We start from the raw sequence: 16,610 nt of genomic DNA, 5'->3' as shown, positions 1-16,610 counted from the left end.
ACGGTAGACTGTCAAACTGTCCCGGGCCTTAGCTTACCCGACGGTGGCTGCCAGCCAATCAATGTGAAGAATCAGTCAGGTGGGGGCTGAATACCTTTTGTTCAATGAGATCCATGTCTATCACGCTCACATATAGACAGATGCCCTTGCGATTGGGCTTCTGTTGCATTTCTGTATTTCCTCAAAACGTAAAATGACAAATTGAGGTGTAGTTCTAAAAGTTGAACATGAAGCGTTTTGCTCTATATTTATTATAAGATCCACTGAAAGAGAAAAGTCGGCTGTCTCGGCTGTCAGCCAATTACCTGAGCCTCTTTACCTGGGGATGATCCAGCTTTATTAGGTAATCCGCTGCATGATAGAAAAGTCATGAGAGCTTCCTGACATGCCCTCTAAGCAACCTGACAGGACTGTGTGGTCACCTGACCTTAAACTAAAAGCAGATGTGGTCAAAGACTACTCCAGAAAGCTCTGAATAATGTTTTTTATTTGTTCACATGACAATCATTTACAGTATCTTATATGTGTGGTAGTATTCAGTAAATAAGAGGATCGGATATCAGTTCCATTCTCACTCCAAAAGATGCAGTACATATTATTATACACAAGCCTAACAAAGTGTACAAACCATAAACCTGAGATGAGATTTACTCACTTTTGGCCTCTACTGTCTGATCTGGATTTAGAGGGTTTGACATTTAAATGTAGTTAGTAGTTCCGGTATAGTCAAACGGTCATGGCCCCTGTTATTGGATTAAAGGCCTTAAAGGGATAGTTCACCTAAAAATGACAATTTTATCATAATTACCCTCATGTTGTTACATACCTGTATGAGTTTCTTTCTTCTGTTGAACACAAAAGAAGATATTTTAAAGAATGTTGGTAACCAAACAGTTGTCGATAGCCATTGACTTCCATTGTTTTTTTTTTAAATATCTTCTTTTGTGTTCAACAGAAGAAAGAAACTCATGCAGGTATGTAACAACTTGAGGGTGAGTAAATGATGACAAAATATTCATTTTTGGGTGAACTATTTTTCGAACAAGCGGATGTTGCATAATCATTTTATGCGTTAGTACATTTACTAAATCTCTTCAGTGGTCATTTTATATAAGCTATATTCACTTGTTTGTTTGGTCAAATCGGGGCCTAGTATATTTCCTACAGCAGAATGAGCTTTTTAGACATCAGGCGATATCAGTGTGCAGCTACCTGAAATAAACAGTTTGTTTACTAGTTCAAATGCTACTGCCGATTCTCAAAAGATCAGGAAAAGGAGACTTTGACCTTACGAACTGGGTTAGTGCCTTCTGCCAGAGGAGATATCTAGAGGCTTCAGCAGTCTGCTTTAAATAAGCATGGTATTTAAAGATTAAATCTGAGTGAATCTCAGGAGCTGCTCCCCCATCAAACTCTCTTCAAATCTCCTTATAGGTTTACACATGTTCAAGAACTGACCGTTCCCTCTTGGCTTGTCACAGCATATGATAGACTTTCTTTAAATATTCCCTGACATTTTGTACCTCTTGCTCGTGTCTCCATAGAATACCCCTTAAAAGTAGTTTAAACGTTTGGTATAAACAAATACCTCTATGTTATCAATTGATATTCTATGTAATACACTCAATGTTATACTTTCGATAATACATTATGGTTGAAAACTATGTGCAATGCTTAGGTATCATTAAATGAATAAAGAACAAACATCAAAGTTCCGGTCGTAAATGTTTCTTCGCAGCTGGAATGTTCCTGAATACATAATCCATTGACAATGAATTAGACCGTTTCACCTTCTCAGCTTCATCTTCCTTAAAGAACAAAAAAGTAGAAAAGTGTATCTTTTAAGAATCCAAACGTCCTGTATCATATCCATCCAAACTCAACTGCGACAGGCAAACGCAAGTGCAACAAGTGGTTAACGCCGCACAAGATGTTTAGCATTAGCAGTGCCATCGCCCCTTTGAACAACTCATTGTCAGTGTGAAAGACTCTTTGTGTGTTTTACAAATCCCTTGCTAATAAGCCATAGGCCACAGCTTCTAAAAGCTCTTATTCAAATGAGTTGGTCCTTCAACTCTAAACAAAGCAACTGATATGTATTAAAATGCTTTTTGGTAGTTTAAAGGTGAAGTGTGAAGTGTCCTTTCTCTCCTGTTTAGTATGCAGAGAGCGCTCAAAGCAAGTCATTTGTAAGTTAATTTCACCCAAAAAAAGGTGCTATCAAAACAACAAACAGCCTGGCAACAGCAACACCAATGGCGTTTGTTTGGGGGTGGGGCTATCTGTTTGTTTGACCAATTACAGATGGGGGCGTGTTCAGGAAACTTGCTTGAAAACAGTATTTTTGCAACTCATTTGGTGGCACAGAAATTACACACTTCACCTTTAAATGGGAGTGAATTCATCAAAAGAAGAAAAGTCAAATTGGAAGCTTCTATGTTCATTTTACAGAGAAGCTAAACACCACATGATTCTGGAATCATTCGAGAATTATGCTATTTTGATCAATTAGTTACTGTCAAGAAAGTTATTAACATTTATTGCTCTAATTCATAATGACAGAACTTTTATGGACTCAAAAGCCGTATACTCCAAGTAAGCTCTGTGAACTACTGCACATTCAACATATGTATAGAGTTGTGTTTCGGCCACCATTGCGTGGCAAATAGTAGTAGTTACATGTGCGTTACTTCCTCCAGTGTAGTGAGACGTTAAAAGGTACAGTCAAAGTGAAATCAATGGTTAGGAAAAAGCATGAAATTGTCTATATGGTGAAAATTAGCTGGTGCTCTAGGCTGGCACCCCATCAGAAAAAGAATCTGACAGGTACAGTATTTCCATTTCTGGCGAATGCCTACGTGTTCACTTGGAGAAGGTACGTCCAGGGAAATGAGACAGAAAATGGAGGAAACTGGTGAAAATGTAGTGATCCTAGGAGCACATTTCACCTCCCTCTACATGATTGCCAGCTGGCCCAGACTTCTCTGTGGCTCTGAATTTCTGGCGGATGATGTTTAAAATATGGTGCAGGTTTTGGACTTTCCTCCCTCTCCACCTCCATCATCACCACCACCACCACCAGCTGTTTCAGTGAAGAAAAGCAAAAAAAAACAGGGTTTAAACAAGAGAAATTGAAGTAGTTGATGTAACAAGTTGTGTCACGTACGTTTGGTCCCTCAAGGCTATGATTAGCACAGGATATCTCATATACACATGCTTTCAATCTTAGTCAGGTTAGACGAATTGTTGGGTTTTATGCAGATGCAAACGAGGCTGTGATAGAGAGACTTTTAGTCTTTACAAAAGCATGCGCGGTGTACAAGTCCAAAATCACAACTAGCTTTGCCCTAGTAGGCAATTCTTACCCTTTTCTGATCCAGTTCCCTTATCATTTCCTTTCATTTATCTACTATTCCTGTCTATAAAAGTGCCAAAAAAGGACAATGCACCTTTTTTAGCCTCCTCCTCTTCTAGTCGCTTTCGTTCGTTCTCCAAAGCGTCCACTTTTGCTTGCCAAATATCAGCCAGCTCTTTCCAGTGGACCCTGTTGTTGTTCAGGCCATCAAACATGGGAGTGATCTCTTTGTGGAACCTTGAAAATTCCTGTATGAGAAAAGAGGCCTGTTATTGCAAGCATTCACAAGCCCACCAGTAATTGCCGATACATCATTCCCTGTCAGAGCATTTTAGCAAAGTTGTGCTGACATTCCAGGAAAGGCCATTATTCTGCTTACACGGATGTCTGTGCAAAAACCCAATTTGATTCCAGCTTGACAGTTTGATGGATTTACCTTGTACACAAACGAGCACACAAAGTCAATGAAACCACACTGCATCTTCGGAAGTTCATCTGACTTGTTCCTGTCCATCATGGGCTGAGAAGAGATTCAAGAGAAATGTATTCTCATTCAGGCACTAGTTTTCTTACAATGCAACCAATTGAAAACCAAAAGCAAAACTAGGTGAAATTGATCTTCACAATCTCACAATGGGTTGTTGATCTAGCACAGTCCTTTCCAAATCTCCCTGCTCCCAGAATTCAGCTGCCACCATGAGAGCCACCTTCAGGAAAAAAAAAAAGCGCCATTTAGTTCACAATAACCCAAGGACTGGATAATCCTGACCACGAATAACCACAGTTGCACATACTTTGCTCTGGACCTCCCATGGCTTGGTAATGGCAGACAAGTCACAACCGGTCATCATCATTGCCCTGTTTGGAATCAAACAACATGTCTTCAAAAGCTCAATTCAATATTTTCTCAAGTAGCAGGGTTTCAATGAGAAGTGATGCTTACATAATGATTTCCTTCCTAATGGGATTGTTGGCCACATAGGCGATCGCTTCCTTCTCATCAGACATTGGTTCGGTGGCATCAACAATCTTCTGGAACATTGTCCTTTTTCTGTGTTGGGGAAGAAAACAGGACCATCATCAGTATGATATGTTCAAGAGTGGCTCTACTTGAGGTGAAGATATGCTCTCGAAGCGCTTACTTGAAATACAAGGCCAAGTCAGTCGCAATGATGCAGACATCATGCAAGTGCTGGACTGTCTCAAACTGGCGTTTCTGCAGACTTTGGAAAATATTAACATTCTGTAAAAGAGCAAAAAATAACGTTGGCCTGGTTATTGCATTAAACTCTGGAACACTTGTGCTTTGTATCCTAACAAACCTCTTCTGCCATCAGCGTCTTGCTGTATTCAAGATGGTGCCGTTCCAAGATGGAGGAGCCATGAAGCTTGGCCAGAGGTGATCCGCTCCTACATTGGAAATGGATTGTGAGCAAAATGTCTTCCTTGTTATATTGCTAAATATTAGTAGTAAAACGTATGTATATATACTAAATTACTTTGTCTGGTAGAGATTGTTGGTACCCCTGTGGTCAATATCGTGACAGAACGCAGCCGCTACCATCGCAAAGGCATCGAGGTCTGTGTAGTATCTCCTCAGCTTTCCGGTCTGTTATCCAAGCAAAAAATTATTTAATATTATGACCTCTTTAGTGGTAAATAACATGATGTGTGGACTAAAAAACTCACTTGCAGGAGACAGAACATGGTCTGGCCCACATTAAACCCATGCCTCCAGTTATGGTAGGTGATATCTCTGTAGCCCTTTCGTACGGTGTACATCCATCTGGTTAGGACCTGGTGTAAGACGGCATTTAAGTCCAAAAAAGTTTCATCCCAAAAGTGAAGGAACATGTCATGCTATTGATTTCACAATGTCATACACGTGTTGCCAAACTGTTGCATTCAAATGTGTATTATGTTCAGGCCAGGTCCAGGTTTTTGCAATGGCTGGGGAATATGTAAAACTTTGTGAAAGGTGGACATTTGATTTCTGTGGCAATCTGCTGAGCTTTCTGTGTATTGCTAATCACTTGCTAAATAAGCATAGGCTTAAGTAATAAGATGAGTGCTACTTGGTAAATCAGCTTTCACACGACACTTTTCATTCCTTTCACTTCCATTCATACGCTTGTGAATGCTGTAGACCAGAAACGCAAGCTCGTGTGAAGAAGTGTTGCATTTCGCAAAGTTCAAGTTTGGTAGACCAAAAAAATAACGATAAGTCACGGCGTGACCTCTTTTCTGAAATGAAAGAACACAAACTTTAAATCTGCTGCACTGTGGGAAAGTGGAGTAGATTGTATATGTTTTCATTTTGGATTTATTATTTGCTATATATGTTGAATTTATGTTTTAAAAAAAGATGCCGCAGAGCATGACGCCATATCACGACCGTTGCAGTGTCCGATGAAATTTTGTGTGCTCAAAGTCAATGTGCAAATGCTTGTAAAGTCCAGTCTCACCTCTGCTGGCACTTTGAACTTCTCAACCACTCCCAGTTCAAAGAAACAACGAATGCCACACTTGATAAGGTCAACCTCAGAGAGAGGAAAGTCACTAAAACTAAATAATAGGAGATCGACATCTTTGGCCTCTGGAATGGTGGATCTCTGTGTGTTAAAACACAGGTAGATATATTAAAAATCAAATATCATTGAACATATCAGATCAATAATATATCACTAGGAGTATATTGGTTCAGAGGGGGGGAAATCATACCAAGAGTTTGTACATTTCTTTCTGATCGCAGTCTTCAGGTTCTTGGTCAAACTTCTCCTTTGTGTTCTAACAAGACAAAAAAAAAAATGTTTAGTCAACAGTCAACACACAATAAAACAGATTGCAGTTTCTTACACTATGATGTCTCACCAGAATCTGTTGGACTTCAACTGGAGTGGCTTTGGTCTGGTACAAGACCATTTCCTGTGCAATTTCTTTTTTCCACTCCATCCGGTTCAGTTTGTCATACGTGTCACAATTCAGTACAGACCATCCTAAGAACTGTGTCAGGGCCTGAAACAAAGTCCAAAAGACAGACTTTAGTGTTGCTGCACAAGATTCATGGAGCCAAATGGATGGTGAGCATCTAACGACTCACTTCAGTAATTTGTTCATCCTGCTCGTCGAATGGCTTGCCATCTTTTCGATTGAAGAAAGTGGCAATACCCACAATTTCTTCTTTCTTGTTGACAATGGGAAGAGACAAGACGTTTTTGATGACGAAACCCGACTCGTCCACGGCTTCTTTCTGAAAAGTTGCAAACAAAAAAGTCTAATTAAAACACAGTGTGATCATTGGAAAAATTCTTACAGCAACCTTGCTGATAAACTAATCAAAATTAAGACCAAAATAAAGTGTTTTCCAGCTCAGTTTAGTAGGTAACAGGTTTGTGTCTATTTTAGGTGTGGATTAGGAATAATATGAGCTCTGAGAGGGATTTATCCTGGGATGGCTTACAGTACCTGGAATGTGAAGAAGTCGTCAGCAGCAACATTCATCATGTTGCAAATCTGCAGAAAGAGAAATAACACAACATTTCCCCCATCAACATAGGCAAGAAGGTGGCAAGTTTAACCCATTAAGTATCTCATTTAACTTGGGTTATTTTTGGGTTATTGTTATTTAACCTGGTTATAAAACAACTTTAGTCTAAGTGCTTGCTCAAGGGCACAATGGTGAAAAATCAAACTAGCCCTGAGCTCTATCCATTTCCAGCCACACTAACATTATCAAACATGGTTTTAGGATAATGTACTTTCATAGCTGCATAGTTATTGATTTTGTTAAAGAAAATGCTTTGGACTTACAAAGCCGTTTTCAGCCACATAGGTGGGGAGACCGCTAACAAGTGCCCAGTGGTCAACAGGAGGGCCCCTGGAAGCATTAACATTCAATAGTGAGACTAGTATGCTAGTGTGTTATATGGGCAAAAGTATGTAGACAAACAAACACCTGTTGAGTATTTCACTTCAAAACTATAGGCATTAATAGTGAGTTGGTCCTTCCGATCAGTTTTGACTAGACCACACTTGGTGTTTAAGTTCATTAGATATTAACTGATATTGTTTTTTTATAAGCAATGCTGATTATTTGTATGTCCGATAACTGATATGCAGAACCGATATTTTTAAATAACAACAGCAGCAACAGCAATATCAACAACAGTCAAATAAAGAACATAAATAAATGACAAGCGAGTCAATCAACTTTGCATAAATGTAATCGTTTGTTTAAAAGTACAGTTTAAAGTATTGAATGTAAACCCAGGAATAAGTATTAGTTGGCCATTCACTCTAGAGTTTTAAGCGTTTTGGAATCCTTGTCTCTAAACTTTGTTGTAACAAAGACTTTAGATATACAAAGACCGTGCACTTTAATTACTATGAATGGGAGAAAGTGCAATGCACAATATGGCGGAATAAGTGCCACCTTCTAAATAAAAGTCCAAATCGCGTCACTACAGCATCCGTTAGAAGCTCAAAGGGATTTAAATATGAAATTTAATCATAAGCTTGGTGTGCAGTTTTGGAGAAGTTGATGTTTCCCCATTCAAAAAGATAGGAGCTGTACGTGCATGACTGAAATAGCTGTCCGAGAGGCGTTTCAAAGATGGCCGCCGAGTGAAATGACTTGCCTTAAAGTGACTTTGGTTGTAAGCTTCACTGGGTTTAATAATATCGCGATAAAATGAAAGAGAGAAGAAATGCCCATGTGTCCCGATTCTCCCGACATTGTTAGAAGCAACAAAGAAAACAGTAAATGCATTACATTAGAGTCTCTTTCCACTTAGCCTATTCATGTTTTTGTCGCTGTCAAAAATAAGTTATGAAATACCTGCTAACAGCACTATTTTAGTCTTTTAAAGTGAGTGTGTCTGCAGCAATTGTATTAATTACTATCCACTAATTACACCTTCAACAGTGTAATTTGATTACTAATTACTCTCTCTAAAAAGTAATGCATTACTTATAAATGAATTTCTAGTTGAACAATGCAAGCATAAACATGGAACTGCGTTTTTAATTATTTAAAATAAATTATATCAAATTTCATAAATTATTCTTGAACTGACCAAAGCATTTAAAGGGAGAAGGTTACATTACAAACATATTTTAACATCAGATGATGTTAAATCCACTATTGTTTTATATAGAATTGCTCTATAGCCTATACAGTATTTACTGTAATTCCTTAAGAAGTAATAGAAGTAAAAATGAAGAGTAATACAGTACTTTACCTTTTCAAGGGAAAAGTAATTATATTATAGTAATTAATTACTTTGTACTGCATTACACCAACACTGCTCATAAGCACCCTCATTGTCACCCATGTTATAAACTCTGAAAAATGATTGGTCGATCTCTACAGTTCATCCCAAAGGTGTCTGGTCTGGTTCAGGCCTTGTGAACAATTCTGTACAAGACTTGATCTCACAAATATTACTTGATTAGCCAAGCTCGTTATAAAATGGTGTCCAAATAGTTTTGCCCATGTAGTGTATGTGTGGCAGAATACATGACTTAAGGCCTGTGGTTTTTCATACGAGTAAATAATGTTCTTTTAATGTATTAAATAATTATGCTTACGGTATGACTTTGATCTCTTCTTTGGCTTCTAGCAGATAATCAATGATCTTGTAGAAGATGACTTCCTGTTAGAAGAAACAATAAGTTATAATAATACTACTAGCCAGTAATACTGACTTGTTTACCGGAGAGAAAGAAATGTGTTACCCTGCCGTCAGGCGTCTTCGGGCCTTTGTATGGCTCCACGTCTCCCAATTTAACCGGCCACTCATCATAGAACTCCTAAACAATCAAAGCAAAGTCGAGCGTTTTATGAGCCACTGATCAATGACCAAATGGAGGATGTTCACAAAAGATGTCACAAACCTTTTCTTTGGTCATGTCCAGGAGGCCGACAGAGTACCTCTCACACAGGAGGTAGGTCCTGACGGTGTACAGGGCCTTGTGAAACTGTCGCTCGATGTCTGTCAACTCTTCAAACACTTTGCTGGCAGACCATAGAAGAACCTGTGGTGGCGCTTTACAGTCAGAATCAAGATTCAAAACACAGTCAAACATCATTAGGTGCTGTAGTCCACAGCATTACCTGGCTTCTTCTAGATTCCACATTATACATGTATGCAGTGTAGTGCTGTAGGGCGATGACTGTGGCGAAAGTGATGTACTTGGAGAAAAGCTGAAAAACATTTGTAACACATTTACTCAGTCAACATGAAATCAAAATTGAATCAATTTATGGAATATTGCAGTGTTTGTTATAAATAATTTATCTGTGCACATCATTATTGTATATAAATCCATGTGCCCTGCCCTCATAATCTGTAATCCAAATAACTTCCGTGATTACTGGCATGAGGGCGGGACAACCTGTCACTCACATGAGATCGACCAATAGCAAACCACAATTATCAAATCAATTCCCGACTGACAAAATCAAGTCCCGCCCAACATTTTTTTCTTGTTCGATATGTTGTTTCACTCATCACAATATGGAAGAAAAGACTATGGCAACTTCTATTTCATGCTGACTTTTTAGGTACGGTCACATAATAAAGGTCAATTGGATGCCCATTGTCAGTTAGCATAGAAATGTATGAAGCAATGCTCACACATTATTCAAAAGTGTAAAAGCAGCATTGACAAATTACTACAGCATCCCCTGATAGCACACAAACATCTCGGAGATGTCTATTTGATGTGCGTTTTTTCATCTGCAAGATGTAATTTGTAGATTGACTTTTTTTGCAATCTTTTAATTTTTTTAATTACAAAATAATTAGTTTTACTCTCAAACACAGTATGTTTGATTGAATAAAAAAGACACAAAGGAAACTCCATATGACCACACCCTGAAAACATAACAATCTGGTCATGCCGATTCAGCACAAATTTTGAGGTCAGTATCACAACGATTTCTGCTTTACATCTGTATACCCATTGTGAATGTTTTTAAAAAGATTTTCACATTGATGTCATATTTCAAGTAGCTATAGCATACTCACGTCTTCATCTGCTTTGGAGAATTCATTTCCTCCAACTTTATTAATTACCATAACCACACCAAGTACGTCTTTCCCGCTCATGAGAGGAGCAGTCAGCATGTTTTTAGTGGTGTATCCTGTCTGCTTGTCCACAAAGTCACTGAATCTGGGATTCTAAGGAACAAAGACAGGAAAGTGTTGTATTTGTTAATGTCCAATACGGCTGTTTGAAAAACTGGTTAAAATTGGTTAAAAACTACTTAGGCTACTACGAAATTAACCCCTCGGCCATTTTAGACAGTTGCCTAAGTTACATCTGGCATTCATGTGAAGACGCATATTTAAAAATGATTTAAATATTTATTTCCACAGAATTTAATATCATTATGCTAAAGCTGTTTCGGGTAATCATTTGGTGACATTTTAAAATATGACAAAATAAAGTAAAGGTATTTTGAATAATTAATATTATGCTTGCTGAATAGCCTACAGACGTTTTGAATAACTACATTAACAACTTAATTATCTCTTTTAATAAGCCGTTTGGATTTTCTTTCTCTTGTCACTGAGTTCTTAAAGGCCCGTTCACCCCAGGACGATAATAAAGATAGGCTAACTATATTAGCCACCACATCAGCGGACGACATCGTTGTGTTTATTCTTCTTGTCTGCCACTTTAAATGCTCGAGCTCTTTAAAGCAGAAAGGATTCTGATTGGCTGTCAATGTTTCTATCGTCCATCGTTTCTCTGTGCAGTTATCGTTATAGCTGTGGTGTGAACTCTGCTATTCTTTAATATTGAGAACGATTTTTAAAACTATATATTTATCATTATCTTTATAGTTATCGTCCTTGGTGTGAACGGTTCTAATTCTGCCTAAATTTACACTTCTGTGTTATGTAACGAAGGTTAATACATTTAACCCTGTCTCTAACACTTAAGCTGAGGTTGCACCAGTGTGCCATGATTAAACACCATGCTAGTATAAGTATATATAGCACATGAAAGTATCTAAAATACTGTAAATTTTTTAGCATACTATACTCACACAATACATTTAAGATCTGCTGGATGATGTCAAATGTGTGTCATGTCTATCAGTGAAGTACTGCACTTATTTACAAATCATATTAAGAGTGATGTTCATTTTTACATTTTCCTTTATTTTAAATTATGAATCTCGATTAAGTGCAGGCTACCAGGAATACAGAAAATAAGCTGCTTTTCTGCAGGGTGTTGACTGACCCTTAATGACCACGGGACAGAAAAAGTTGAATCTTTTGTCAAACTAACGGTCGACTTTCAGGTAACAGACTCACCTAAGAAGCCTAAGATGATGTTTTGCCTACAACATGCAGTCTTTTCATAAACGAATGCGTGTAAAGCATATTTCAGCTCTATAAAGAGCGAAAACCCAGTTGTGGCTTGAGGAGCTCTTTCTCCCTGAACTAATGACTTTCACTGCTGTAACCTAATGTAGTCTAGTTGATTAAATCTTTTTTTTTTAGATGTTACCACATAATATGTTTAGGGTGTATTATCTGCATAAATCGTCATCTATTAGGAATATAAAACACTGGCCTTTTAAAATATAATTTCTACAATTTTGAACACAATTTATATATTGCTAAATGCTATTTAAAAAACACTAAATGGTTTAGAGGAAATTACAGTGGCTGTACATAAAAAAAAATATGAGGTTTTTATGCAAAACAAACAGGTTGACGTTTTTACACACAAAAAAAGTTGCTACAAGATTTGTGGCATTTAAAAACGACTTGAAATTTTGATTTCAATCCTTAAAGCAGCTGAAAAAAGAGTGCCTTGAACTCTCTGAAGTCCCAGTAACCTCCCAAAATATTCTAAGAACGGTTTGCTATAACGTTCTCATTAAGTTGTGAAAACTTTATTTCAAAATGTCCAGGTTTTTTAAAAGTACGTTTTTCTTGGTTATTCAGGCGTTAAGGGAATATTCCTTTTTATGATTTTGCAAACATTATGGGAACGTTACTTTTGGATGTTCTCTGAAAGTTCTGAAAAAGGTAGTCAAATTTAAAACCCAAATTTCAGAAGAAAAGAAAAAAACATTCCATGACCTGTGTATAGATCATTTTTTGTGCTAACATTTGTTGTATATTTTGTTATCTATGATTTTTTTTGTTTTTATTAAAAAATTTTGTAAATAATTTTCTTTTCTCTTTCAATGTATTCTGCTTGGATTTATTGTGTTTAACACGCATGTTTGCTATTTGCAGAGTGTAATTCAGTTTTAAAGAAAAGAATAACCAGGGAGCAATGAAAGACAGCTTTACTTCTTTTACTCACCTGTTTGACATCGGGAACATTAGCTGGTTTTTTGGTGGTTGCTATTTGGCCAACTATGCCAATGTCAGTAGGGAACACAATTTCAGACTGAGGGTTGACCAGGTTGGCCTCGTATTTCGAGGTAGGGGTGACGTCGAAAAGACACGTAGCGAGCTCAGGGATGCCATTTCTCGCTCGGTTTATGAAATAGCTGCAGCGGTCGGCGTTCACCAGCATACATATCCTCTGCAGGACCTTGTGCATGGCCTTTTCCATAACGGTCTGCGAATACATGTCTTTGATCATGTCGAAGATGATGCTGGCCTCCTGGATTTTGCTGACATCCTTGAACGAGGTCGGATCTTTGATGTCAAGGTTCTCGTCGAAAGCGGCGGCGAGGGCCTCGCATCGGATATTCTTCTCAAAATACTCTTTGGCGAACTGTGGGTTATTCTCCAAGTACTTTTCCACACTATCCTTGTCTGCCATTTTGAAGTGCGCTTCTCTGCTCGTCCGCTCACAGATTCATTACTTGTGGGATGTCAGGATGGAAAGTGAAGCTGGTCAGTGGCCTGCTTCAGACAGGTGCATCCTCCAGTGCTGGTCTCCTCCAGAGAATAGTGGCTTACAGGCTGAAGGGATCAAAGCGGCCGCTAATTAAAGTGACGTCATGACATTAAACCCCTAAGCTTTCTTAACCTGCAAATCCCCACCCTGATCATTTTATGTTAGACAATCCAGTCAGAGCCAAACTCCCCTGTTTCTCCCGTGGAGAAAGTGTTGGCACATGACATAATATTTGGTCACATCGGTCTGTCGATTAAACCGATGGTGTTTCTGATCTAATGCACCATCATCACCAGCGCTTGAGTGTTCATTGGGCCCAGTATGTGCACAAGGAGAGAAGCTGCAGTCCTTGGACATGCTTAGATCTTCATATCCGTGCTAAAATAATACATTTGTGGAAAAACGTTTCAACATTTTCATTTTAAGTGGCATATTCAGTTACAGTGCTGTTACGTATATATATAATTTTTTTCTTGAGCACTGAATTCAGCATATTAGAATATTAGAATGATTTCTGGTGTTTAATTTGACACCGAACTTGATACTGTTTCCTAGCTGCTAAAAATGAAGCTTTTATACATTTATTAACTGCCAGTCAAAAGTTTGGAATAATTAAGTTGTTATATATGTTTTTGAAAGAAGTCTCTATGCTCACCAAAATGGGATTCATTTGATTTAATAAATACATAAATTAATAAATAAATTAAATACAGCAAAAATACTAATATTGTGCATTATGTTATTACAATGTAATAATTGTAATTAATTTCTACAAAATTTTCAGCATCATTACACCAGTCATCCTTCAGAAATCGTTCTAATATGCCGATTTGCTGCTCTCCATATATATATTTAGCCTATATAATATAATATAATACACACACACACACACACTGGAAGCCAAAGTCATGATTAAAAATATTGAGAAAACACAGTACAGTCAAAAAAGTTAACAAATGATATGCCAACCACCAAATGCAAATTCTTTGAAGCATTGCCCTTCTTAAACCTAGCTCTCAAGCTCTCCAAGTAAGAAGGGAGATTCTCTAAATCGGGCTATTATTAGCCTTTTGCCCTCTCTACACCCGGGAGTGAAGCTGCACACCCAGGATCTATTTACACCGGTAGGATCTGTCAGTCTACCAGACTAATAAAGCGATCTGTCTCCTTTTTCTTTTTATCAAGGAAAGGATCAGGTAGCAGGCATACGGTATGTAAAAGGAAAAAGCCTTGCATTATATGTACCTGGCTTTGTAAATCCAGGATTAAGTAAAAGTGATTATCAGGATATCCTCTCTTGAAGGGAGAGAGCTCGGCTTGGCACGTTTAAGTTCACAGTGAGGAGCCGACAGACACAGCAATGCTAAATTTACCACGCTCACCATTCATTTAATTGGATGTTGATGGATAAAATACCACACCCTCAATGTTTTAATGTGTATGTAGGGTCTGATGCTCACGCAATCAAACAAGTGCGTTTATGTATTTATTGAGTGATCTTGGCTTGGAGCAGAGCAGTGGTGCATGGAGATATGATCAGGCCTCAGGCTAACAGTAAAGTCTTGAATTTTTGACCCTGATATATTCAAGACAACGTCAGCAATCCATCAGGATCACCTTTGAGCCGAAACACAGAGTTGTCTGATATTTACCCCCTCATTCCCAAACAAACATCCAAAAAGGATCATCATTTGTGTCAAGGATCGTCTGCTGCTCATCGTCAGCCTGCAACAATCAAGATCTAATGAGCTGAGATTAGGCTTACTTAGCTTGATATCAGATCTGCTTTCCTTAACTTGTATTAGTAACGTTGCAAATAAAGCGTTGGAAGATGAAAGGGCGTTTGTTTTGGAAATCATATTAATGTATACGATGACATCACAATATCTCTGTTATTAGTTTTCCGTTATAGTAGTGACAAATAATGAACAGTCTCTTTTTTTTACATGGACGCTTACTAAAATAAATGAATGTTAAATTGATTAAAACAATTTTATTGTGTGCACAACAGTGTCATAAAGATATGAAAGTCACACAAATTGACCAATCAGAATCCAGTATTCCAGAGAGCAGTGTAGTAATACGAAGTAATAATTTGTATATTATATATAACATTCAGAATTTTGTGGTCGGTTCGATTTTTTCAAACGCACGTCAAACAGCTGATGGACCCCATTGACTTCCATAATAGGAAAAAAAATACAATGGAAGTCAATGGGGCTCATCAACTACCGACATTCTTCAAAATATCTTCTTTTGTGTTTAGCAGAAGAAAGAAATTCAGACAGGTTTGAAATAACTTGAGGGTGAGTACATTTTTAACTCAACAATTCCTTTAATTATTTGACCTCAAAATGGCATTGTAGGTCACCTTTACAAATGTTTTGCTGCCTTATGTACCATCCAACAAAAAAAGAGGTGTTGTAACAAGTTACATAAGTTACCTTTTTTTTTCAAGGTTTTCCCAGGAATTTAGGTCATTGCAAACCTCGTTTTGCAAAACCAGCTACGTAACACTAAAAAGAGTCATGAAATACTCTACAGCACAATCACTTAGTTCTTTGTTATTAACAAGGATGTTCTGGAGAGGTTATTTGAGTTACTGTTGCCTTTCTATCAGCTCGAACCAGTCTGGCCATTCTCCTTTGACCTCTGGCATCAATAAGGCACTTTCTCCCACAGAACTGCAACTCACTGGACATTTTCTTTTTCAGACCATTCTCTGGTGAAAATCCCTAGTTCAGCACTTTCTGAAATACTCAGTCACTTAAATCACATTTCTTCCCCATTCTGATGCTCAGTTTGAACTTCAGCAGATCGTCTTGCCCATGTCTACATGACCAAATACATTGAGCTGCTGTCATGTGATTGGCTGATTAGATATTTGTGAAAATGAGAACATATAGTAGCCGTGGATTGAATATATTGACATTTTTGTTCAAATATTACTAAAATAATAGTTAAGGATTTTGTCAGGCTGTCATATAAAGAAATTCTGAACACATGCAGAAAGAACCAAGAGAGAAACAACAAAATATTAATAACTGATTATGTTGTAGTCAATGTATGTTTGTTTTTTTTCCTATGAGCTATTTTGCATTTTATTTGCACGGTTTAGTGTTTTGTTCTTCTCTCGTATTTAATATATAGATGTTCCTCAAATTATGTTGGTTTAATTGAACTTGTAGGGTCATTAAATACAAATATCCCCTTCCAGATATATCCCCCTCCCCTTCCTTAAAGTCATTTGGTTACTTTTAAAGGCCAAAAAAGAAATCGTTTTTTTTATTTTTATTTATTCTCTGTTTCTGTTCGAGGCTGGGTTCTGATTTGTTTTATAGATATAAGCTGGCAAATATAATTACAAACCTGA

At 37.6% G+C, this 16,610-nt stretch overlaps 1 protein-coding gene across 2 annotated transcripts; it reads right to left on the bottom strand.

Annotated features, from left to right (window-relative positions):
• Positions 1-469: 469 nt before the first annotated feature.
• On the bottom strand, positions 470-13,289 carry pde6c (phosphodiesterase 6C, cGMP-specific, cone, alpha prime). Of its 2 annotated transcripts, XR_013819117.1 has the most exons (23): positions 12,692-13,289; positions 10,387-10,539; positions 9,471-9,560; positions 9,251-9,391; positions 9,092-9,166; positions 8,945-9,009; positions 7,166-7,232; positions 6,821-6,868; positions 6,456-6,605; positions 6,227-6,370; positions 6,077-6,142; positions 5,821-5,967; positions 5,045-5,152; positions 4,855-4,964; positions 4,678-4,765; positions 4,498-4,598; positions 4,299-4,406; positions 4,150-4,213; positions 3,988-4,062; positions 3,792-3,875; positions 3,450-3,603; positions 1,480-3,082; positions 470-826 (listed from the first exon to the last, which is right to left on the bottom strand). XR_013819117.1 is itself a non-coding variant. In XM_079850625.1 (22 exons), exons 1-22 carry the CDS (start codon positions 13,157-13,159, stop codon positions 3,015-3,017), a joined length of 2,574 nt encoding a protein of 857 aa, XP_079706751.1. In that variant the 5' UTR covers positions 13,160-13,289; the 3' UTR covers positions 470-3,014. The 2 variants fall into 2 exon arrangements, 1 of the variants encoding a protein (XP_079706751.1); XM_079850625.1 differs by having other exon boundaries at positions 470-3,082.
• Positions 13,290-16,610: the final 3,321 nt, after the last annotated feature.

The sequence above is a fragment of the Squalius cephalus genome (genome assembly GCF_949319135.1).
Source record: "Squalius cephalus genome assembly, chromosome: 19".
Taxonomy (NCBI): Eukaryota; Metazoa; Chordata; class Actinopteri; order Cypriniformes; family Leuciscidae; genus Squalius; species Squalius cephalus.
Note: the sequence above shows the minus strand (reverse complement) of the source record. Positions and strands in the feature narration are given on the sequence as shown.